The sequence below is a fragment of the Podarcis filfolensis genome (genome assembly GCF_964270895.1).
Source record: "Podarcis filfolensis genome assembly, chromosome: 15".
Taxonomy (NCBI): Eukaryota; Metazoa; Chordata; class Lepidosauria; order Squamata; family Lacertidae; genus Podarcis; species Podarcis filfolensis.
Window position 1 is genome coordinate 43,665,613 of NC_139618.1, and position 24,734 is coordinate 43,690,346.

Sequence of the window (24,734 nt, forward strand, 5' to 3'; positions counted from 1 at the left end):
CTCCTATCATGGACTCCATGGCTTGAGCTCAGTGGCAGGACTTTGGGACAGACGCCCATGTCTCCACTCAGCAGAATTAGCAGCAGCCCCCCAAGTGCAACAGAGCTGGCTTGTCTCACTTACTTCAAATGCAGCGATCAATATACATTACCATCTTAAGAGGGAGCCCCTGTAGGATCATTAAGTTCTTCTTGAACTGGGAGACTTACTGCCTGGGGAACATGGAACAAGGCTGCCTTCCTAAGCTTAGCACAGGGGCAGTCAACATGTTGTGGACTACAACGCCCATTATCCCTGGCCACTGGCCATCCCTGCTGGGCTTATTATGGGAGTTGTTGCTGAACGGCCTCTGGTGGGTCCCCATGCCTGACATAGGTTGGACAACCCACATCTTAGTATCAAAGGAAGGAAATGCGGTTTCTTTGCTAAGCGGTCTTTTCACGTGCACTTTCCGCATTTCTTGTTTAGTGTGGCAGCAGGAAACTACCATATATGGACATCTCCTAAGATTTGGAAATAGTTAAATATACTTTGTAGAAAGGGTTAGAGAGGGTTTTGGAGCAGGGTTATTTAGGGGCAAGATCCAACTGAGAATGAGCTTATTGACAGGGGAAGGCATGCCGAATACTCCACATCATCTCAAATTTCCAGTCCAGAAGAAATATTTACTCTGCAAGGACTGTATACATAACACCCCCTGTCCCAGCTGCCCACTGGGCATCTGCCTGTGCCACAGAAACCAGCTGGCACAAGTCCAAACAGCCTGCTGAAACCATGCCAACAAAAAGGAGTTGGAGGGGGAGGAGAAAGAAATAAAGGGTACCCTTTAAAAAGTAGGGTTATCACAACACAAGGTACACGCCAATATTACAAACCACTCACATTTATATAATGAGATTTATAGAATAGATATTCCCACATATAGTAAGCTGCATTAAGGCTAACTGACCCGGAAAAACACACACCATATGTCGGCTAGTATGTTGTGTTTTTTTAAATGATATTTATTCAAAGTTTCAAAAATACATAAGTATGAAAAAAAAGAACAGAAAAATACAACAGAAAAATATATCAAAAAGAAAGTACAAAAAGAAAAAACAAGAAAAAAGAATACAAATCCCATATTGCATCTTTTCATTTGCTTGTTTCTTGGACCTCCTCACACCTCCCTTTTTGTATTCTAGCTTAATTCGTTGTTTCAGCAAATTCTTCCCATATTTCTCAACTTTGTTTAAATAATTTATCTTAACAGTCTATCTTGTTTATTAACTCAACATATCCTTTCCACCTTTTGCTATATTCTATTGTTCAATTTACATTAATTTCTTTAACCTTATCTTGCCTTAAAAATCTTAAAATTCAAATTTTAAGCCATATTTCTACATAACTCCTTAAATCCTTTTTACTAAAGCCAACTGGTTCCATTCCAGCATAATCCCTGATATTTCATTAGTGTTACACTAATTCCAAAAATAGAAAGAATTTTTTCTTTTTATAGACTTTTTCTTTTTCTCTAGTTTTTATCCAACGTCCCTTCTTCCTGGTCTCGGGTTATGTCAGTCCTTTCTAACCATTGCATCCAGTCCATCAATCTGGTGATCTTATGTCCGAGGCCCTTAAGTCTCTTCTATGCCCCTTCTGCAAATTTTCTTGTTCTTGTTTGTGCTTACGCTCTTCTTTGTCTTTTGTTGGTTTCTCTCGTAGTTTCTTTCCTTTCTCCTTGGGGAGTGGGTCTCCGGGGAATTCCAGCCGGTAATAATCTCCATTTTCCTTCATCAAACTAGCCCATTCCCCGCAATCCCACTCCCTGTCATCGTCATTGTAATCCAAAAAGTGGTTATCCAAAAGATAATTGTCAACCTGTTTCATAGTCCCACCAGAATTAAGAGCTTCCTTGACTCCAGACGCTTCCAGCCACACTCCAAGTTCAATCTTCCAAAGCAGCGGCTTTTGCTCCTGCAGAACTTTAGGTCTCACCATTTGTGTTGCTTGGGGTGCAGTCGCAACCTCTTCCGTCTTCATCTGCCCTTGGACTTGCCCTGTCGAACCAGTTTCCTGAATTGGTCTCTGTATAGTTTCTTTATCCTTGTTTCCTGTTAAATCATATTCACTGGCTACAGCAGTCATCAAGTCCAACTTTTCATTCATCAAGTTCATCTTCTCATGCAACTGCTCCAGCAATGCATTTGTCCTGCCAAGGGCAAACACCAAAACTTCCTCCCAGCACATTTCTGTTCAAGGTCAAACGACTGGTCCCACAATCTCAATCTCGCAGCTGTGAAGTCACCGAATAAACTGCAACAACAAACTGACAGGCTCCCTCTAGGGGACACAATTTCTATTTGTATCCATCTTTAAAAACGTATCCAACAAAGGAAAATTACTTTCGATTTTCAAATACTTTGTTTCTTTAAAATGCAGAAATGCAGAAAGCAGCGTTGAAGTTAGTTTGTTTCTCTTTTTTTTTTTACTATCTGTCAAAGTGCTCCACTTTTAATCAATGGACGTCTCCAACGATTTCTGTCCTGACACCCCGTTCCCAGGTTTAGGGCGATGGAAACTTATATTCCTTTACTCTCTCTCCTGCAGGCTTAAACAGTCAACCCCCCCCCCCTTTTCTCCTGCTTCCAAGTGGGTTTTATTGGTAGTAGATGCAGGAAATTTCCATCTTTAAGACAACTTTCCAGGCTATTAGATTGCAAGGTTTTTGCTTCAGTCTGTTTACAAAAAGCGGAAGGCGGACTTCCTGTTTAAACCTTCCCGCTTCAGAGCCTAATTCACAAATTTCTTAATCCAATTTTCCGTTTTTACTCACGGGTACTTTGTTTAGAGTCCAATTGTCATCAGGAAAAAGTCAGCGCTCTCCGGTGATGGCTGTGCGGCTTCCCTCCGTGAAAGTAGCAATTGGTTCGCTGCACCGCGCTGCTCACCCCACTTCGCTCCGCAGCCCCAAAAAGGGGGTTTCCCTGCGAGTAGGGGAGGCGCTCTTGGTGCTCTGCCGAACCCCACGTTCCCAGGCTCCTCCACCTGTGATTTCTAGCGGGTCCCCGCCTTCGCCGCGGCGGGAAGACCCAATTTCCACGGAGCCCGTTCCTCCGATTGGAGGAACTCCGCCATTCGTCGATGGCGCTGACCCGGAAGTCCCATATGTCAGCTAGTATGATGTTTCCCAGAATCCACAAACCATCAGGCTGCTGGATTTAAAGGCACATATCCATGGTCCAAGAAAGGATTCCAGAAAGCTGTGAACCAGAGGAAAGAGGCCTCAAATGTATCCAGGATAGGGCTAATGACAGGTACTGCCACTGACCTCACTTATCTCCAGGTAAGCTATAGACCAGCAGACTACTCTCCAAGGCCCACAAGAGGAGAGTTGTCAAAACATTGCCCCAGCTGCTAAGCACAATCCTCAAAAAAGCATACTACAGATAATTGAAAGAATATCAGAATTTGGGAAAGTAGCCGGCTTCAAGTTAAACAAGAATGAAACCAACATTATAGTCAAAAATATGACCAAGCAAGAAAAGGAAGAACTACAGGAGATATCAGGATTAATAACAGTAAATAAGACCAATTATTTAGGAATTTGGCTGACCGACAATAATAGTAATCTATTCAAAGATAATTACATAAAAAACTGGAAAGGAATCAAAAGAGATTTAGAAATCTGGAATAAGTTAAGATTATCACTTACTGGCAGAATAATGGTGGTTAAAATGAACGTGTTGCCGAAAATGATGTATCTATTCCAAATGATATCGATAACTGGAAGAATGGGAAGTCTTAGACTATGGCAAAAAGAGATATCCAAATTCATATGGCAGCATAAAAAACCAAGAATTAACCACAAACTTCTAATAGATAAAAAACATAGAGGTGGACTAGCACTACCTGACCTAAATTTATATTACGACACTGTCTGTTTAAATTGGCTAAAAGAGTGGATTGTATTAAAAGATGGTGATTTGTTAGAAGGATTTAACAATTGTTATGGTTGGCATGCGCATTTAGCTTATGAAAAAGGGAAAGTACACAGGGGATTCATGAACCATGTCATAAGGACATCATTATATAAAACATGGACAAAATATAAGGATCTCCTAGAACCGAAAACATCATGGTGGGCATCACCTCTAGAAGCAATTACAATAAAAATGAAAAATATGGAGTTAGAATGGGCTACATATAAAGATCTGATTAAGGAAAAAGACAATAAATTGGTAATTAAAGATTATGAGGAAATTAAACAACACCTTACGGGTTGGATCCAATACCATCAATTGCATGAAGTGTTCAGGACAGATAAGAAAAAAAGGTTTCTCAAATGAACCTTCATTATTAGAAAAAGTGTTATTACAAAACAAAACCAAGGTAATGTAAGATACATTATTGGAGTGGGAGGTCAAAGACGAACAGGTCAAGGAGGTAATGATCAAGTGGGCTCTAGATATTGGGACAACTATTAACTTAAAAGCATGGGAAGAACTATGGTGAAAGAACTGGAAATTTACAGCCTGTGAAGTATTGAGGGAAAACCCAATCAAGATGTTTTATAGATGGTACTTAACACCTACCAAAACAGCTAAAATGTGTAAGACAAAAACAAATCTGTGCTGGAGGTGTGGTAAAACAGAGGGGACACTTATACATGTTTGGTGGACCTGTGAAAAAATCAAAAGCTTCTGGAACACAGTATATGACGAGCTTAAAAAAATATTTAAGTATAACTTTATGAAAAATACAGAAGCTTTTCTACTAGGGATAATGGACACAGGTATAGCAAGAGAAGATCAGAAAATATTCCTCTATGCTACAGAAGCGGCAAGGATCCTAACTGCTAAAAACTGGAAAAAAGAAGCTGTGCCAACGAAAAAAGAATGGCAAGACAAACTGTTAGAGTATATTGAACTGGCTAGATTAACAGAGGCAATTAGAGATCACACTAGACTAGAGTTTCAAAAAGCATGGGGAAAATGCAGAGAATACTTCACAAAACAGTGCCCTAAAATACATACCTGGACTTGTTTCAATTAATGTCTGCAGGAGACTTTGTGGATATTTAAGTTATAATTAGAAAAATCTTAATAATTATTTAATAATAATAATAAAGGAAACAGTTTATAAGAAGTAAATAAGGAGGCCAGATACAGGATATTTCATTGTTTGTATTGTTGTATGTTATGCTTACTGTATGTTATGTTCCCGTTTAACGAGGGTGGATTGTGTGTTGGGGGATGGGGGATTTATGTTACGTTGTAAATAAAATTCCAATAAAATTTATTAAAAATAAATAAATAAGCACCATCTCTGACCTTTGGGCTACTCAGAAACTGCTTTCTCTCCCCACACTTGCAGTCTCCCCTGAACACAACCTCACCTTTAATCACAGCATCAAACACAAATCAGTAACTGATGCTCTCTAGCCCTTGGTCCACACACTATTGCAAGCGCAAGATTTACATAAAGTGTGGGGCGGCTCACAGAATGCAGAAAAACAGGAAGAATGAGAAATGTTAAAAGCTAGAAATGTCCAGAGGAATGAAAAAAGGACTTCTGAGTTGTTTGTTTTTAAAAATATTATATTTCACCTTGGGGGCCGTGTGGACAAAAAGGTGATTCATCATTTTTATTAACAAATGTTAAATTCCCAAACAAATTTGCAACAGAATAAGAGCTAGAAAAGAATTAATAACCAATAGAACACTTGAATGTGATCCTTTATTCTTTCTATTCAGCTGTTCTATATCAGCTGGGGATGGGATGTGGCTTAGTGGTACAGCCATCTCAGAAGGTCCCAGGGTTGATTCCTGGCAACTCAATGTAGGGCTGAGAATATCCCCGTTCTGGAGAGTCACTACCACTCAGGGCAGGCGCTGGGGATACTGAGCTAGACAGAAAAGCCGTACGACTCAGTATAAGGCAGCTTTGCTATGGTCTTGTTTCCATGAATAATTAGCATTTTATGCGGCAGCCTTCCTCCAGCTGAAGTCCTTCTTACGTTTTGAACCACAGCTCCCAGCAGCGCCTGCTGCTAAGCTGTCCTGGCTGGAGCTCATGGGAGTTGTAGTCCAAAGCAGCAGGAGGACGCTGGGCTGGTGAAGACGGGTGCATGAGAAGAGCTGCCAGAATGGGAATGGGGCAAGGAGAAGCAGCTGCTCTTCCTGCCGCTGCTGCAGGATGGGAAAATAAAGGGTACGGATACACAGCTAGGGCAAAACCAACACTATATTTAAAATGAAAATCAAAATAATACTACTGGTTTTTTAGTTGAGAATATATTTTTTTAGTGTGAATACTCTCTATAGTAATTGAAAATGTTTTAATTTGTGAATGTCTATGTGGGTTGCCTGCAGTGCTGCTCAGAGGAGAACAATTGGAGTTAATGAATCTGACGGATTTGGTTCACTGATTTCAATGGGTTTACTCTGAGCAGAAGTTAGTTGGCCACAACCCCATTTGTGTGTTACAGTGGTACCTTGGGTTACAAACACTTCGGGTTACAGACTCCGCTAACCCAGAAATAGTACCTTGGGTTAAGAACTTTGCTTCAGGATGAGAACAGAAATCACGCGGTGGCAGTGGGAGGCCCCATTAGCTAAAGTGGTGCTTCAGGTTAAGAACGGTTTCAGGTTAAGAACGGACCTCCAGTTGACAATGTTTCTTGGGATTTCATGAAAAAATTGCTTGAAGAAATTAAGTTTGGATCTAAATTTTTAAAAGGAATACAAGCAATATATTCAGAACAAAATGCCAAGTTAATTGTAAATCAGGTGATAACGGATGAATGTAAGATACAAAAAGGAACTAGACAAGGATGCCCACTATCACCTCTGTTCTTTATTCTGGTGCTGGAAGTACTTGCAAGAAATACAAGAGCAGATAAGGAGATCACAGGGATAAAAACTGGAAAAAGTGAATTTAAATTGAAAGCATATGCTGATGATTTAGTAATTATGGTGGAGGGTACAAAAAATTCTCCTCCTAGAGTGATAGAAAAGATTCAAGAATTTGGGGGAAGTGGCAGGATTTAAATTAAACAGAAATAAAATTAAGCTGTTAGTAAAATAATTGAAGGAAGAAGAGAAAAAAGAGTTGATGCAAAGTGGGTTAAACCACAGAGCCTATAGGGCTTGCTGATCAGAAGGTCGGCGGTTCGAATCCCCACGATGGGGTGAGCTCCCGTTGCTCAGTCCCTGCTCCTGCCAACCTAGCAGTTTGAAAGCATATCAAAGTGCAAGTAGATAAATAGGTACTGCTCCAGCGGGAAGGTAAATGGCGTTTCCGTGCGCTGCTCTGGTTCACCAGAAGCGGCTTAGTCCTGCTGGCCACACGACCCGGAAGCTGTACGCCGGCTTCCTCAGCCAATAAAGCGAGATGAGCGCCGCAACCTCAGAGTCGGCCACGACTGGACCTAATGGTCAGGGGTCCCTTTACCTTTACCTATTGAGATAGAAGTTCATAAAAAAGTAAAATACCGTATTTTTCGCTCTATAAGGCGCACCAGACCACAAGACGCACCTAGTTTTTGAAGGAGGAAAACAAGAAAAAAAATATTCTGAATCTCAGAAGCCAGAACAGGAAGAGGGATCGCTGCGCAGTGAAAGCAGCAATCCCTCTTGCTGTTCTGGCTTTTGGGATAGCTGTGCAGCCTGCATTCGCTCCATAAGACGCACAAACATTTCCCCTTACTTTTTAGGAGGGAAAAAGTGGGTCTTATAGAGCAAAAAATACGGTACTTAGGGATATGGCTAACAGCAAAAAACATAAATGTCTACAAAGGCAATTTTGAAAAAGTGTGGTCTGAGATAAAAAGCAATTTAGAAATATGGAGCAGAATGAACCTTTCCCTACTAGGAAAAATAGCAGCGATAAAAATGAATGTATTGCCAAAAATGCTCTTTCTGTTCCAGACAGGCCCAGTAATTGTGAAAGATGATTGCGTCAAAAAATGGCAGAAGAATATTTCGAAGCTTGTCTGGGGGAGCAAAAGGCCAAGGATTAAACACAAGATACTTACAGAATATAAAAGAAAGAGGTGGGTTTGCCCCCCCAGACCACAAATACTACGAGGCTGCATGTTTAGTATCGATTAGGGACTGGAGAAAACTGGAAAAGGAAGAAGCATTAGATCTGGAAGGTCATGATAACAGATTTGGATGGCATGCATACTTATGGTATGGGAAAGAGAAAGTCCATAAAGGATTCTACAATCATATAATTAGGAGATCACTAATGAGGGTGTGGGAGAGATATAAAGACTTAATAGAACAACAAACACCCTGGTGGGTATCACCAATTGAAGCTTCATTACTCAAACCACTTGGCAAAAAAGGGAAGTGGCTTACATATAGAGACTTGCTGAAGGATCAAGAAGGGAAATGGAAATTGAAAGATTACGAGGAAATTAAAGACCATTTTCAGAGTTGCTCACACTACAGACAACTACATGAGATGTAAAAGGAAGATAATAAGAAAGGGTTTAGTTATACAACTTCTAGATTTCAAAAGGAAGTAATAGAAGAAGTGAAGCTGCTGAAGAAAGCATATAGTATTTTGCTAGAATGGGAAAAAAAGATGAGGAGGTCAAATTGGTCATGATCAAATGGGCACAGGATATAGGACATAATATACAATTTCAGGACTGGGGAAAACTGTGGAAAGTAAACTTGAAATTTACAGATTGTTCTCTCTTAAATGAAAATTATACGAAAATGATGTATAGATGGTACATTACACCAGTACAGATCGCAAAAATGTATAAAACCAGGTCAAATATATGTTGGAAATGTAAAGAAAAAGAAGAGACTTTTTATCATACGTGGTAGGAATGTAGAGAAATTTAAAAATTTTGGGAAATGATATACAATGAATTGAAAAAAATGTTTAAAATGACATTTGTAAAAAAAACTAGAGACATTTTTGTTAGGGATTGTAGAACAAGACCTGCCAAGAAAAACAAAGAATTTATTTATGTATGCTACAACAGCGGCAAGAGTCTTGATAGCACAAGGATGGAAGAATGAGGAAATCCCGACAAAAGAACAGTGGCAAGAAAAATTGATGAGCTATGCGGAGTTGGCTAAATTGACATATAAATTGTGGGACAAGAACAACTATGGCTTTAAGGAAGAATGGGAGCTTTTTACAAATTATCTAAAAAGACAACAAAATAAACTGGACTCCTTGGCGGGTTTTGAATAAACATACACAGATTTATTGGTAGATAACATGTTAGATAGATAATGTAAGGATATGTACAATTTTATAACATGCAGAGAATAATGTGTGCTGAGAAATCAGAGAGGAGCTGAGGGAAGTCTTTGGTGGGGGAGGGGAGGGGGGAAAGGGGGGAAATTATGTATGCGATTATATGGTTTCATAATTTGTTATGCTGAAATTGCTAATAAAAATATTTTTTAAAAAAGAATGAACCTCCAGAACAAATTAAGTTCGTAACCCGAGGCACCACTGTACAGAGAGCTGGCCTGGCCTGCTCTTATGTGCAAGGCAGCATAGCTCAGCGTGGCTGAAATGGCAGGAGGGAAAGAGCAGCAGGCCAGGCCAAAGAAAGTCTCCTCTGGCTTGCTCTCCCCAGAGGGGGGTTTGGAGGGGTGGACGAGTGACCGATGGAGGGGGGACGGGGTGGAAAATGGAAACGTCCAGCCTTTTCCCTTTAACAACTCATTGGCCACCGTCGCATTTCAGCAACATACAGAGTAACCACAGAGATTTTTTTACTTGTCCCACCATTTTCAAAAGAAAAAAAGCATTGATAAAAAGCAGAGGGTGGTACCCAACTAAGCAGTACTTGTTTGTAATATCCATTAATTTTAGTGGGTCTACTCTGAGTAGCTGGCAGCATATGAGAGCCCTTTGCCTACTAAGAGGACCCACCCCCAGGAGACTTACTGTATTTTTCACTCCAAAAGATGCACTTTTTTGTTTCTAAAAAGTAAGAGGGAAAGTCTGTGCATCTTATGGAGCAAATGCGTGGTCCCTGGAGCCGAATTGCCCAGGGGCGAAAAGCAGATCATGCTCTTTTTTTTAGAAAGGGGGAAGTGGGTGTTGAAACAAAGCCGCTAAGCAGCTGATCGGCAAGAGATCGGAGGGAGATAAGGGATGCTAGCGATAAAGAAGGCTGCCTGGGAGCGGGGAGGTAAAGACAGTGAACTTGCAAGGAGAAGAGACAGGAAGACTAAAGCAACGAGGAGTGAAATTAGAAGAAAAGGAGGAGCAAAAAACTGCTCCAGCTAAGGAAAAGACACTAAGGCAAACAAGAGGGAAGGGAGTGTTGAAAGGAAACAGCTGATCGGTGGGATCGGGAGAGAGATAAGGGATGCTAGCAATAAAGTAGGCTGCCTGGGAGGGGGGAGGTAAAAGCCCATGGATCCTCAGGATTTTTACATTGGGTCACCCCAAATTCACCATCAGATCACATAGCATGTCCATGGCTACAGCCTGCACCAAAAAAATCATGCACCCACTGTTTCCTGGGGCTGCAGTGGTGCAAAAATGTGGTTACAAAGCACGGATCCACATGGATCCTCTGGATTTTTGCATTAGGCTACCCCAAACTCACCATCAAATCACACGTCTGTGGCCACAGAATGATCCACAAAAATCATACATCCACTGTTTCATTCAGAATATTGTTTTTCTTTATTTCCTCCTCTAAAAACTAGGTGCGTCTTATGGAGTGGAAAACAGTGATTATGTGGGGCTCTCTTCTCTTTGTGGAAGCCCCACAGCTATTAGGTCTCCCAGTGAGGTGTGAGGAGGTTTTAAAAAGTCATTTGTTAAAAAAAGAAGCTGAAAATACAAGAATAATTTCAAAAGTAAGGGATAGCTGGGTTAGCTAAGAAGAAAACTCTACAATTCACCATTCGGCAGTATCTATTAGGCCTAGCCAAAATGTCACAAAATAGCAGGAAGCTTTCAGTTCTCTAGAACTAGTGATTAGGCGAGGTCCTACCTAAAGTAAGAAGAAAGTTTCAGGCTACATATATCTCCGGTGGATGCTACAGGTATCGGTTAAAACCTCTATGAATCTGGGATAAAGAAGTAATGCTGCCCCCCCCCCCCCCATTTGCGAGAACCTAAAGGCTGGCTGTAGCCAGATCTGAGGAAAAACAGCCTCCAGAAATGTTTTGAGTCTTATGGAGTTGAGATTCAGCAAACGTGAGGAGGGCCCACAAGCAGCTGATCTGGCACCTCCATGCACACCTTGTGACACCAGCCACTGGTGGTGATGGAGCAATGAGGAAGAAATAGGAGGGGATCTGGCAGCCTTATGTTGATTGCACAGTTGCTGGAGCGGAAAGTGGAAGAGGCGACATGCAGATAGCAGGGGCCTCAGTCAGGGAGACTTTTGTGAAAAGACTCTGCTATTCTGCTACAAGGTGAAGTGAGACAGGTCTCAACCTGCCGTGTTTCAGGTAGTTGATTTGGGGTGTTGCAAAGGGAAATGCAAGAGCAAACATAGGAGATGAGAAGCTGTTTCATACAGAGTGAGACCACTGGGTCCATCTAGCTCAGTACTGCCTGCACTGACTGGCAGTGGCTCTCCAGGATTCCAGGCAGTGGACATTATTAGCCCTATCTGGATGTGGTTGGGATTGAACCTGGGGCCTTCTGCAGGCACAGCCAAAGCTCTACCCTGCAGCTATGGGCCTTCTGCAAGGGGCAGAGATCCCCCAAGGGGAGAGAGACACCTGGGGCACAACCCACGGGGATGTTCTCCCATACAAGCCCCTTGGCATGAAGCAGGAGCTGCAGAGGAGCACAGTGCCTTGTATCTGGTCTTGAACAGTGAGAAGTGGCCACCAGTTCAATGTGATGCATCAAGTCCCAACATTTTTGAAGGCTGGCCGTCTTTGTGTGCAACTGAATTGGCTGAACTGGATTGATCTTTATGCTACAAAAAGCTTTACCTGCTGGTGTTAAAGGACTTGTAACCCTACCTATCGGACAAGCAACCAAGAGCAAAAAGACCACAGAATCATTAGGGCACATTTCTCATGAACTATTACACCCTTCCCAAGCTTACTTCGGATTTCACCCCAAAACAAATACTTAAATTGCTGCCCTGACCATATATACACTTTCAAGCAGATCTGATTCTTGTCTTTTGCACAAGTCTTCTTATTCTTTGGTGATCACTCGTAGCCAAGTAAGACCGTCTTCCATAAACACGGTTTTAACAATTCTGGATCCACACGTCCTTCCACAGTGGGGACATTGGTTTCTGGGCGGGAGTTGATCATGATGTGGATTTGCCAAGTGTGACCTTTTTGCACAAGTATGACCTTTTTGATCACTTGCCTTCCATCATCATTTTTTCTCATTTAAATATCTTATAGGCATAGTAGTCACATGAAGATTTTAAGTACTGATTTCCACAGTTTATCTGAATTCCTGACGTTCTAATTTGAAGGTTCAGATACATTTAGATTAGAATCTAGATAAGTCAGGTATGAGAAAATATAAACTGTTGATCCTACTTGCTCCTACAATGCACAGACAAGATTAACTTTATTTTTACAAAATTGCCTTATCAGGACTCGAGGTTCTTCTCTAAAGATACCAGATTAGGAACTCAAAGATCCAGACACTTAACTGCTCAACTCAGACCAAAAGCTATAAAATACCACGCGGACTGGTGGGCCAAAGTCCTGGCAACCATCTTCGATGCCGTTAACAACTCTGGAATGATCCCGGAAGTATGGAAGGACGCTGTTATCGTTCCAATCCACAAAAAGGGCTCACCAGATGACCCGGGGAATTACAGAAATATCAGTCTGCTCTCAATAGTGGGGAAACTGTATGCCGCTTCCTGTTGAACAGACTTATTCAATGGGCCGAAGAGAAAAAATTGGGCCCGAACAAGCTGGATTCCGCCCAAAACAGTCAACAATTAATCATATTCTAATTTTACAGCATCTTGCCTGGAAATATTCCACCCCAAAGGGTGGCCAACTCTGTGTGGCATTCATTGACCTAAAGGCAGCATTCGATAGTATCTCCAGGAGCATCCTGTGGGAAAAACTCACCCGCTGGGGCATCGACAGAAGGCTTCTCTGGCTAATAATCAAACTCCATGAGAACTCAGCGGCTAGAGTGAGACTCACCCCGGAGGGTGATCTCACCAACTCAATTCCCATTAACAGAGGTGTCCGACAGGGTTGTATATTGGCCCCATTCCTGTTTAATTTGTTCATAAGCGACATGAGGACTCCCCTAATAGAGGCTCAAGAAAAGATTCACGCACCACGCCTAGCACTTTATCGCTGCCCTTTGTTACTATATGCGGATGACACAGTCATCCTTTCTTTTTCTAGAGTAGGTCTTATGAGGGCCTTAAAATTTTTTGGATCATATTGTAACGCAAATTCCCTTACAATTAATTATGAAAAATCTAAAGTCCTAGTTTTCTCAAAGAGCCGGAAACTCCACAATTGGAGAATTGACGGGAGAGTCATCGAACAAGTCTATAGATTCCAATACTTGGGAGTTTGGTTACAACATAACCTTAGATGGAAGGCCCATGTAGCCTATGTTACAAACAGAGCTAAAGCTATCTCCTTGGTGATCTTGCGATTTTTCTTCACCGATGGGGCCCTTCATATCCCATCGGCGCTGAAAGTCTTCAAGGCCAAGGTGATCCCGACAATTGCTTATGCCATCTCAATTTGGGGGACTTTTGTCAACTTATCTCACTTAGAGGTTATTCAAAATCAGTTTTTAAGAGGGATATTGAAACTGCCCAACTGTGTAAGTAATTCAGCGCTACGAATAGAACTTAATATTGTATCCCTGGAAAACGCTCTGTGGAAGCACATACTTTGTCACTGGTTATCTCTATGGCACAGTCTCCCAAACTTGTACTTGATACAGTGTATGTGGAGAGACGATTTCCAGAGCCCATGGGTAAAAAATTTACAACTAAAAATTACGGCAATGGGAATCTCCCCATCCAAATTACTAGAGCAGGATATAGTTCCAGCTAAAAGAACAGTAACCTGTAAACTAGAGGAGATGGACTTGCAGCAGAAAATGGTCTTGGGCAATGGTACCTGCTCACCTCTAAACCTTGGTTTATTACCCCTCTTAAGGCTCCCAAACTATTTGAATTCCTTGACTTCTTCGGCTCATAGATATGCCTTTGTAAAGGCAAGATTCAACACCTTCCCATCGAACATGCTGAGAAATAGATTCTCCAATGGACAGATATCGCTCTTATGTGATTGTAATTGTGGGTCACCGGAATCGTTGCATCACATAATTCTTGACTGTGCTTTTCACTCATCGGCCAGGAGCAAGTTTCTTGCTCAATATCTAAAGGGAATTGCCGATGATACGAATGAAGCCAAACTGAGATATCTATTAAATGATGATGACCCCCTAAGATCACTCATGGTTGCCAGATTCTTGATCAGCGTCCTATCCCTAAAGAAGAGAAACGGACTCCTGTGCGGCTCGGATAATCCCTTTAAACTATGATCTATGTTTTAGGTTGTAATTAGGTGATATCACCATTGATGTCTTCTACTAATTTATGAGCAGAGGGCGATGTTTATGTTACAAATTTATTGTAATGTATGATGTTGGTCCTTTGTTTTTGTTTTGCTTTGGTTTTTGTCTGTTGTTTGTAAGTTTTGGCGGTTTTAAATTTGGAGGTTTAAGTACATTATGTTGGTATGGGAAACTGTCGTGTGATGGGCCAATGGCCGTAATAAAGATCAATACAATACAAACTCAGACCAAAAGGATTGGTGACCCAGAAACAGAGACAGTTACAGTATAAGGTTCAAATTTGCAATGACATTATAAAGTGGCCCTTCAATCCAATGAACATGCTATGCCTCTGCCTTATGAACCCTCTTCTGCTGCAGCGTTTTCAAGCTCCTGATCCAACCACTGACCTCAGGCCAGAGAACAGATTGAGGTACAGTTGTCTACAGCCCCAGTGGGGAAATGGACCAAAGCTATCCAGGTGCAAACCTCTGCTGTGCCATTTCATCTACTGCCAGCCGTGAACAGGATCCGACTTTCTCTTAAAACAGAAGAACTTCTTCCAAGGTACCATTTGAAGAACGTGCAGTGTCAAGAGGATCAGCAAATCCCAGCTACCAACCCACAGTCTCCCGACTCCAAGACAGACATATAGAAGACACCCAAGACATTCACAAGCCTAAGTTCAATTCGCAATGAATATATGCATCAGATAACAGATTGCAAAACAAATAGCTTTTGTTTTCTTTCATTTTTAAATGAAATTCCTTTCAAAGCGTCCAAAATTTGTTAAGTGGTTTGTTTGCTGTTTGAAACTGCATGTCTAAAATTCTATTTCAGAAAATAATAATTAAATTTAAAACAAACAATTAAACAAAGACATAGGGGGTATTCTCTCAGCCCCATCATTTATTGCAGAGCTTATAAACTAAGTTAAGTATCTACTTGAATTATGCCTGTTACTCAAATGTAAAATTTTTGAAGAGTGCATTTACTCTTAATGTTCTTGTACATGCAGATAGGACAAAATAGCATTTATTCCTGAACATTTCTGGAGCGATGCTAAAGGCAATTCAGCTTTGTTCTTGTGAACACTCTACCACGCTCCTTTTGATTCACCAAGAGAACAAAAATACCACTGAAAACTGAAGCACATCTACAGCTGGCAATGGCACAAGAGGTACTAACTAGCACGCCTACCTTGCTCAGGCAGAGTTTGTGCTGGTCTTGCCGTCGACAGTGTGGCTGTGACCAGCACAGCCCAAAGAATGAGGCACTTCCAGGTAAACATCCCAGTTCTCCTGCTACTGGATGACCACTGAGCTCTCAGACGCCATGAGGGTGTGCAGCTTCGGTGCCTGTTTGCAAAACGAGAGAAGGTGGTGGGGTCTCACTTGTTCTCCAAGGTGCAGACTTTCAAACACTGTAAATTCAAAAACAACAATTAATGTACAGGAAAATAATTATACTACTGTCCTCAATATCTCAATTATTTTCTCCAATAGTCTAAAATCAGGACTTTTTGTGCAGTGTTTGTGCGCTTTTGTGTCTGAGCAAATTTAAGGAGTGAGGCAATCACACTGCAGATTCAAAATAGTGGAAAGGAAGGGGACTGAAGCTATGAATTGGGACTGGGGAACCTCTGGCCCTCCAGATGTGGCTAGACTTCAACTCCCATCATTCCTAACCACTGGCCATGCTAGTTGTGGCGGATGGGAGTTGGAGTCCAACAACATCTGGAGGGCCACACTTTCCCCATCCCTACAACAAATTCCCGAGGCAGAAATCTCAGTTCCTCACTCAACTAAAATTCCCAGGCACCTTTGGGAGAAGCCATGCCTGTTAAAATGGTGGTAGGGAGTTGATCATGTACACTGACATGAATTCTATCAGCAAGTAAGAGCAGCAAGCAATTGTTATTAGGCCCAAATAAAAGTAAAAGCTAAGACTGTGTATAAAAAACATTATTTTGTTGCAAAATAAAATAAATATTCTGCTATTGCTGCTTTTGGAATTTTTTCTCAATGGATCAGCACTGCTGGTTGTGGCTTTTATAGTTTAATCCACAGTAATTTCCTTGCGATGGCCTATTTATACATGGTATCACCCAGTGTTCAGAGTCAAATTATAAACATGCATACATAAACAAGCCCCAAACTCCTATGAAGAGGGTGTTTGCAGAAACAAAACTCACAAGATCATAATACAACCACTAGCCTGAGACCCACTGAGATGGCTCCACTATTCTAACAAAACAGAATCAGAACACACTGTCTTCTTTTTGTACTGTAAATAAGCCTGACTATGCGGTTCATTACAATTTTGTTGGTTGTCACTTTCTTCTCCCAGCTGTAATGATGGAAGTTCTAGCATCTGGAAGTTGTGAAACTGTGTAGATCACATCTGGCAGTACTTTTATTTATGTCGTACATTGATAGCCTCACATCAAAGAACTCCAGGTGATACAGCTGAGGTTCGCAGGTTCCCCTTCAGACGCTGACCAGACCCATGCGCTACACCTTGTACTGTCCACCATGTCCTCAAGCCAAGGTATAAGTGAACAATAAATTCACACACAGCACAGCAGAATAACCAGCTTAGACATATTGGAGCACCGAGTCTAGTGCGCCCTCCAGATGTCTTGGACTACAACTCCCACCAGCGCCCAGCTAGCACAACATCCACAAAATCTGGAAGTTGGGGAAGATGACACTAAATTTTTGTTCTTTCAAAAAAAAATTATTATTCCTAAAGATACAAAGCTTGTAAGTTGCTACCTTATTCGTCACTGGCTAAAGAAAACAGCACAGGATCATTTTTATTAGAGATGCCTTGGTCTATTCTACCAACTTTTAAATTTGTTGTTGTTGTTGTTTTATGACTCATTCTACAGCCAAGCAGGCCCTCAAGGCAGCTCACAAAAAATAAAATTAAAAACCAGTACAATGCCAAAGGACAAATAATTACTATTTAAACGTAATATAAACATTTAGCGGTTAGCCCATACCAAAGACTCTCTTTCAAACTCCCTTTGCCAGCCTCCTCCTCTCTCCCCAGGCCTCCCCTGCCTCAACTCCAGCGGAGGCACTTGGAGGAGCAGACTGTTGCCAGAGGCCTCTGGGCATGGGCAGGGTGCTGCAAGGTCTAGGTCCCTGGGTGGGTGCCAAGCCATCTTTGCACAGGGACAGTGGGGAACCGCCTGGGTAGAAGCTGGATGCCAGACCAAAGTCTGCTTGGTTATCTTGCCCTCCCAAGCCATGGCGCCTGGGACATGTGTACTGATCCCGGCAGTTAAACAAACGCTGGCACCAGACCTCTGAGCAAAAGAGCTGCCGCCAGACCCAGATTGTACATTTTTAAAATAGCTGGCTTAAAATGTTAAATCATTTTGCTAACGAGTGAAATACTTGGCTGAAGTGTGTCTAGTATTTTCAGGAAACAACCGCCCTCTCTCTTAAAAGTTTCTGTTTATCAACCCTCCTCGCTACTTGAGACACAACCCAGCAGAGAATTTCCCTTGCAACCAGGGCTCTTTTCTAAGAGAAACCTGCGGGACAGAAGGAGAAGGGGAAGCTCAGGGGCAGAGCAGGCTCCAAACCCTGAATTTTTGTCCCCTGAAACAGCTCACGGATGGCTCAGGGAACAGTCACAGGGAAACCTGTCCTGGCTTCCCCGAGTGCCAGGTTCATACTTCCAGCATGAATCCCAAGGACAAGTCACGAGCCGTGATGTGGCCGTCCTTCAGGCCCTGGAAACACTGAAGTGGCGTCAGCAGGAAAACATGCACTTCTCAGCCAAACTGGAAGGCATGTGGGAGCAGGGGGCGTGCAGAGAAAGGACATCAAGGCCCAGTGGCCTCCTCCCCGGGAACAGCAAAGAAGGAGGAAAAGGAGCAGGTCCTCCTGGGGAGATATTAATGACAACTGCCTTTGCCCAAAGCACCACAGAAACCAGCTTTGTGAACTTTGTGCAACAGCTAAAAGGAGGGCAGGCAAAGGAAAAGAGGCATCATAGAAACCTGGGGGATTTACATCTTGTGTGTGTCTACTCAGAAGTAAGCATCACTAGAGTTCAATGGGAACTGGTCCCAGGGGAAGCAGGCATAGGATTTCAGCCTATTAAAATATTTAGGAGATCTATCATGTGGAGAACAAAGTGTTAAGTGGAGTGGAGGATATTGGCCGCATTCTCGATGAAGTAGCAAAGCTGAGTCCAGACTGTAGAATCATAGAATTGTAGAGTTGGAAGGGACTCCCAGGGTCATCTAGTCCAACGCCCCACAATGCAGGAATCTCAACTGAAGTGACCGCAGGTGGTGAATCACTTGACAAAAGAATCCCCCACTCTCCCAGAATTCCCTGCATGTATTAAAGTAGCATTCCAGGGAGAAAGCTTCCCTAGAATTGCCTTCCCTAAATTTGCGTGGAATATGATTCCCTCTGCCGTTTTAAGTGGTACAGCTAGACCAGAGCTGGCTCCAGGTTGTGGTGCCTCCTTGGGCAAGATGCCTCAATGTACCCTCCTCCCCTAGAGAGGGAAACGTAGGAAGCCTCCTCACACGAAGACCAACCTCTTGTCCATCTAAGCCAGGGGTAAGCAACATAAGGCCCAAGGGCCGGAAGTGGCCCAATCACCTTCTCAATCCGGCCCGCGGACAGTCCAGGAATCAGCGTGTTTTTACATCAGTAGAATCTCTGGGTTATTTGTGGGGCATAGGAATACATTCATTATTATTCTTCAAAATATAGTCCAGCCCACCACATGGTCTGAGGGACGGTGGACTGGCCCACGGCTGAAAAAGGTTGCTGACCCCTGCTCTCAGTACTGCCTGCCCCGTGGCAGCAGCTCTCCAGGGTTTCAGGAAGGGGACATTCTCAGGGATTGAACCTGGGACACCTCCCATGCCAAGCTAAGGTCTAGCTCTTCGTCAGCATTGCCAGCACCTGCTTCTTTTCCTCCCCCTCATTGCTACCACCTGCCTGCTTGCTTGCCTGTGAGACAGAAAACCAAGGAGTGAAATCTCTGCTCTTCCTTTCACCACCACGATTGCCCAGGAGCAAGAGGCAGACAAATAAGCAGATGACGAGAAGATGCAGGAGGACTTTGCCAAGGGCCCCCTGTTGGGTGTGCACCCTCAACAGACGCCCAATCCGACCAGCCACAGATACCACTCCTGAACGGGCCAAAGGTTCACCATCTTAGAAAGACACTTCCTTTGATAGTATGCTAAAATCAAGACAGGTCAGTCTGCAGGCATGCTTATAAAGCACACGCAAACACTTTTGAATTGTCTTTCACACTGCGGTTAAAGAGAAGTCTAAGCCAGAAGTCTACAGCTGAAGTGACACACTTATAGAAACTCGGTCCCTATGGGACTTATGGGACAAGAATTCTTTCAAAAAAGGGATACGTGAAATCTCACAGAAGGGGCTATGCAAAGTGTAAAAGGTCCTGGAAATGAAGGCTGCACATGCCCCCCTCCACCCAATTCGGATCCCAATCCAGTGCTTTGGAGCAGCACAGACCTGAACTGGATCCAGGACCTGAACTGATTCCTACGCCTTGCACAGAGTGTTGCAGAGCTGTCTGGTGGCAAGAAGGGAGAATAAGATGCTCTGGCAGCCTGCATGGCTCTCCTCTCCCTCCCAACTGCATGTTTGATCTGGGGTTTAAACCCTAATGAAACATATGATCCAGAGGGGAAGAAGGAGATGTCTGCAGGCCAGCTGAGCATCTCTCCCCTCTCCTAGCTCCAGGTGGCTTCTTCCCTTTGAACAGCCCGGGGCTGCCTCAACTTGACCCATCCAAATCCCGGACTGCCGCAAATTGGCCCAATTGGGATCCAGAATTTGGCCCCATCTGAAGTCCTGCCAGCATAGAAGCCACTTTTAGGATTCTGTGCCTTTCGAGGCAAAACCCTCCCCATTGATGCCTTCATGTAACACCCTTGTTGCTAGACTATTCCGCTTGAGGCTGCAGGTGGGGGAGATTGTGCAGGTTGGGTTGCAACCATCTTCCACCCATGCAAACAATTTCTATGCTGGCTTTCCCCCAAAAGTAGCCTTCAAGGTGGCAAGCAATGCTAAAAATAGCATGGATTGCAACTTGCGCATCAACCACCACCATTTGCCACCTGATTAAAGACATCAGCTGATGTGCTTTAGTTGATTAAGGCACTTACTCGTGAGAAAAGGTGGGGGTAATTTAAAGAAAAATGAAGAAAAGTTATTTGATGACACATGCATGCCCTGGCAGCCTTCATCTAAGAACTGCTCAGCCTTCTCGAGAATGCTTTGTTCGCGATCTTGCTCCCAGTACAGCCTCTCCCCTCACCGGCACCTCTACTGAAGCACAAGCCATCTCACCCTTAAAGGGGGACAGGCTCATTTTCAACGCCCCATCCGCCTTGCATCTTCTCTTGGCTGCTTTGTAATTTAGTTTTCTAATTGTTTAAATATTTCTATGTAAACCAGTTTGCGAGGTTACTCTGAAAAAGAGCACTTAAAAAACACACAACCCATTTGGCATATTTATCCATTTATAGGTTCTAGCTCTCAAACAAGATAGCCCTTAAGACTAATCTGGGGGCATCTTTTCAGTTGAGGTGTCCGTTTCTCCCCAATTAGCTGACTTAACTCTGCTGTCCTCAAAAGGCAGTACTATGTGGGGTGGAAGTGGGCAGGAGACCCCCACTTGGGGACAAAGACCCCTCACGGGTCGGTGCGGAGTGTGGCTTCCCCTCCCTTCCTCGCAGCCTGCTCTGCAGAAGGGCAAGGGAACTCAGAGGAGGCTTGTGGGCACATGAAGGCGCAGCTCTTCTTGGTGTTTACACAGCCTTTATATATACACCTGTAGAGCACGACTGTTCCTTTCAGAGGGGCATGGAGTGCAAACACAGCGGCCAGTCAGTTCCTCCCTCCCTCCCACGAGTGGGAATCTTGCCTGCTGCTCCCCTCCAGCTTCCCTTAACCCCCAGGCCCTGCACATCCTCCTAGCTAAAAAAGACTTCAGTGGTTAGGCAGACATTTTAGAAGACCACAGGCTGGCTCAGAAATGGGCCACAACAGCTTCTCCCCTTGCCTGTCCCAACGCGACGAAACAAGGTGCATGTGCAACCCACTGGCACATGGATGAAGCACCAAGGCAAGCACACACGCACAGCAACGCACCTTGCTCCTGCATAGCACGGTATTCCCTGGATGTTCAACAACAAACACAGGAAATGGATTAAAAATACTAGAGCCACATCATTCCAGGCCCTGTGTGGGCTTGGAGACGGAGGTAGCCCACAAGGGAACCGACACACAGGCCTCTCATCGCAAGTTTTGCAGGGGTGCCAGGGATTCTCCGTTGGAGATTCTCATTTTATTTATTTTATTAATTAATAAAATTTATACACTGTTTCATTGCAAAAACCCAGTTTACAAAAATAATAAAATCATGAGTAAAAAGAGTTAAAAGGCAACTACAGTGGTACCTTGGTTGTCAAACCAATTGGCTCCCAAACACCGCAAACCCGGAAGTGGTCCAGTTTGTGAACGTTTTTTGGAAGCTGAACTTCCGACGCAGCTTCCGATTGAGTGCAGGAAGCTCCTGCAGCCAACTGGAAGCTGTGCTTTGGTTTTCGAATGGTTCCAGGAGTCAAACAGATTAAGTATGACAACCATGGTACCACTGTATTTAAAACATTCAAAAATATTTAAAGTCTTCAGTAAAAACAGATGAAAACATACGTTAACATTCTACGTATCTGGCTAGGCTGGTCTAAACAATAGTTATTATCAGGCACCAAAATAGTGAAGGTGATGCCACACAAAAAGATGGATTTCTTATGAACGCAGGAGGAATGTTATGTGGCACCTAGAACAGTGCCAGCTTCTGCACAGATCAAAGTGGTTGAGCAGACACACATGGGGGGAAGGAGGTAGACTGGCCCCATGTTTTTCAGGGCTTTATATACTAACTATAGCACCTTGAACTTGACCCAATAGCAAGTTGGCCACCAGTGCAAGCAGGTCTCTGAGCCCTGGTGTCATATTGTATGAGGAGAAGGTCTCCTTTCTGTCAGGAATCTGCACTAACTGCAGTTTCTGGAACAAGTGCAAGGGAAGCCCCACACAGAGTGTGTTGCAGTAATGAAATCCTGAAATAACCCATGCTTACCTTTCCTGATCCAGGAAGAGTCGTAGCAGATGGTAAAAGGTACTTCTAGCCACTAAGTCTACCTGGGTGATCCAGAAGCATCCCCAGACTGCCAACCTGCTCCTTCAGGGGGTCCAACCCCACCCAGGATAGGCAACTGACCGATTTCTGAGACACCAGAACCACTCACTGACAGGGCCTCTGTGTTGCCAGGATTCAAGGGCAGCTTGTTTGCCCTCATCCATCTCACCAAGCACTGACCCAGGAACTGCATGGCCACTCCTGAGTCAGATGTCCTGAGTCAGAACTGTGCAGAGGGCCTTCTCGGTAGTGGCACCCTCCCTGTGGAACACCCTCCCTTCAGATATCAAGGAGATAAAGAATTACACAACTTTTAGAAGACATCTGAAGGCAGCCCTGTTTAGGGAAGTTTTTAATGACTGATGTTTTAATGTATTTTTAATCTTTTGTTGGAAGCTGCCCAGAGTGGCTGAGGAAATCCAGCCAGATGGGCTGGGTATAAATAATAAATTCTTATTCTTATTCTTATCTGAAGGCAGCCCTGTATCGGGAGGTTTTTAACGCTTGATGTTTTTATTTTGTTTTTAGATATGCTGTAAGCCGCCCAGAGTGGCTGTAAGCCGCCCAGAGTATAAATAATACACTTTGTTGGACTGGTCATGTTGTGCGGATGCCTGATTATCATCTTCCAAAGCAACTACACTATTCCAAACTTAAAAATGGAAAGCGTAATGCTGGTGGTCAACAAAAGAGGTTTAAACACTCTCTCAAGCCAAATCCTAAAAAATGTAGTATAAACTAAGGTTACCAGATTTTTTTTCAATGAATCCGGGGACACTTTTCAGCTTCAATGAATTTTGTCAGGGGACTGATTTGTAAATCCAGGGACTGTCCCTGGGAAATGGGGATGCCTGGTAACTTTAGTATAAACACCAACAACTGGGAAACACTGGCTCATAATCTGGTGAACCAGGTTCGCTTCCCCGCTCCTCCACCTGCAGCTGCTGGGTGACCTTGGGCCAGTCACACTTCTCTGAAGTCTCTCAGCCTCACTCACCTCACAGAGAGTTTGCTGTGGGGAGGAAGGGAAAGGAGATTATGAGCAGCTTTGACACTCCTTAAGGGGAGTGGAACACGGGATATCAAGTCCAAACTCCTCCTCTTCTTCTTTTGAAAATGCTCAAACTCAGGGCGAAAGGGAGAAATGAGCTAAGAGGAAGGCATGCTTGGCAAATCCACACCATGATCAACTCCTACCCAGAAACCTATGTCTCCACTATGGAAGGACATGTGGATCCAGAATTGGCCTCCACAGTCACTTACGGACTCACTGTTAAGACCAAAGTGTTCATGGAAGACAATCTTACTTGGCTACAAGCAATCACCAAAGAAGAAATAATTTATTATTATGATGATGATGATGATGATGATGAAGATGTTACGGACAGAGCCCCGTCATCAGCATAGTGATGGCACCTTGCCCCCAAACTCCTAATTCTTACCCAGAATACATTCTTATCTATCCTTCATAGAACTACAGTTCCCATAGCTCCTTGGGAATATGAACATACTAGACCAGTTTCAGATAGGACAGCGTTCTAGGAACAGCAGGTGTGCCACTCTGCGCCGCTGAGGCCACCTGAGCCTCGAGCAACAGGAACGCATCCAGGAGCACCCCTGAGCTACGAAGCTGCTCCTTCTGAGGAGTGTAACCCCATCAAGAGCAGGCCACCTCCCAGCCATCTGGTCTAGGGAAGCACCCACTAAGAGGGCCTCCGTCTCAGTGCCTCAACTGGATTGAGCTTCCATTTGTTGGCTCTCATCCAGTCCGTGACCAAGACAAGATAAAGGTCCAGGACATCCCCAGCCCCACCTGCAGGTGTAAAGGAGAAGCAGAGCTATGTGCCATCAGCATATTGCTGATGACATACTCCAAAACTCTGGATGACCCCACTCTGCGGTTTCATGCAGATGTTAATAATAATAATTTATAATAATTTATTATTTATACCCCACCCATCTGGCTGAGTTTCCCCAGCCACTCTGAGTGGCTAAACAGC

General features: G+C 43.5%; 1 protein-coding gene and 1 long non-coding RNA gene across 5 annotated transcripts in view; one reads left to right on the forward strand and one right to left on the reverse strand.

The window, feature by feature from the left end:
• The window catches only part of LOC310750767, a 150,472-nt gene that overhangs the window by 86,199 nt on the left and 39,539 nt on the right, over positions 1 to 24,734 (forward strand). The window lies entirely within an intron of this gene.
• The window catches only part of FGFR1 (fibroblast growth factor receptor 1), a 106,259-nt gene that overhangs the window by 63,847 nt on the left and 17,678 nt on the right, over positions 1 to 24,734 (reverse strand). For all 4 annotated transcript variants that reach the window (XM_083588516.1, XM_083588518.1, XM_083588515.1 and 1 more), the window contains exon 2: positions 15,712 to 15,934. In XM_083588516.1, coding sequence (XP_083444642.1) covers positions 15,712 to 15,802 — 91 coding nt within the window. In that variant the 5' untranslated portion in view covers positions 15,803 to 15,934. The remainder of the gene's footprint in view (positions 1 to 15,711; positions 15,935 to 24,734) is intronic.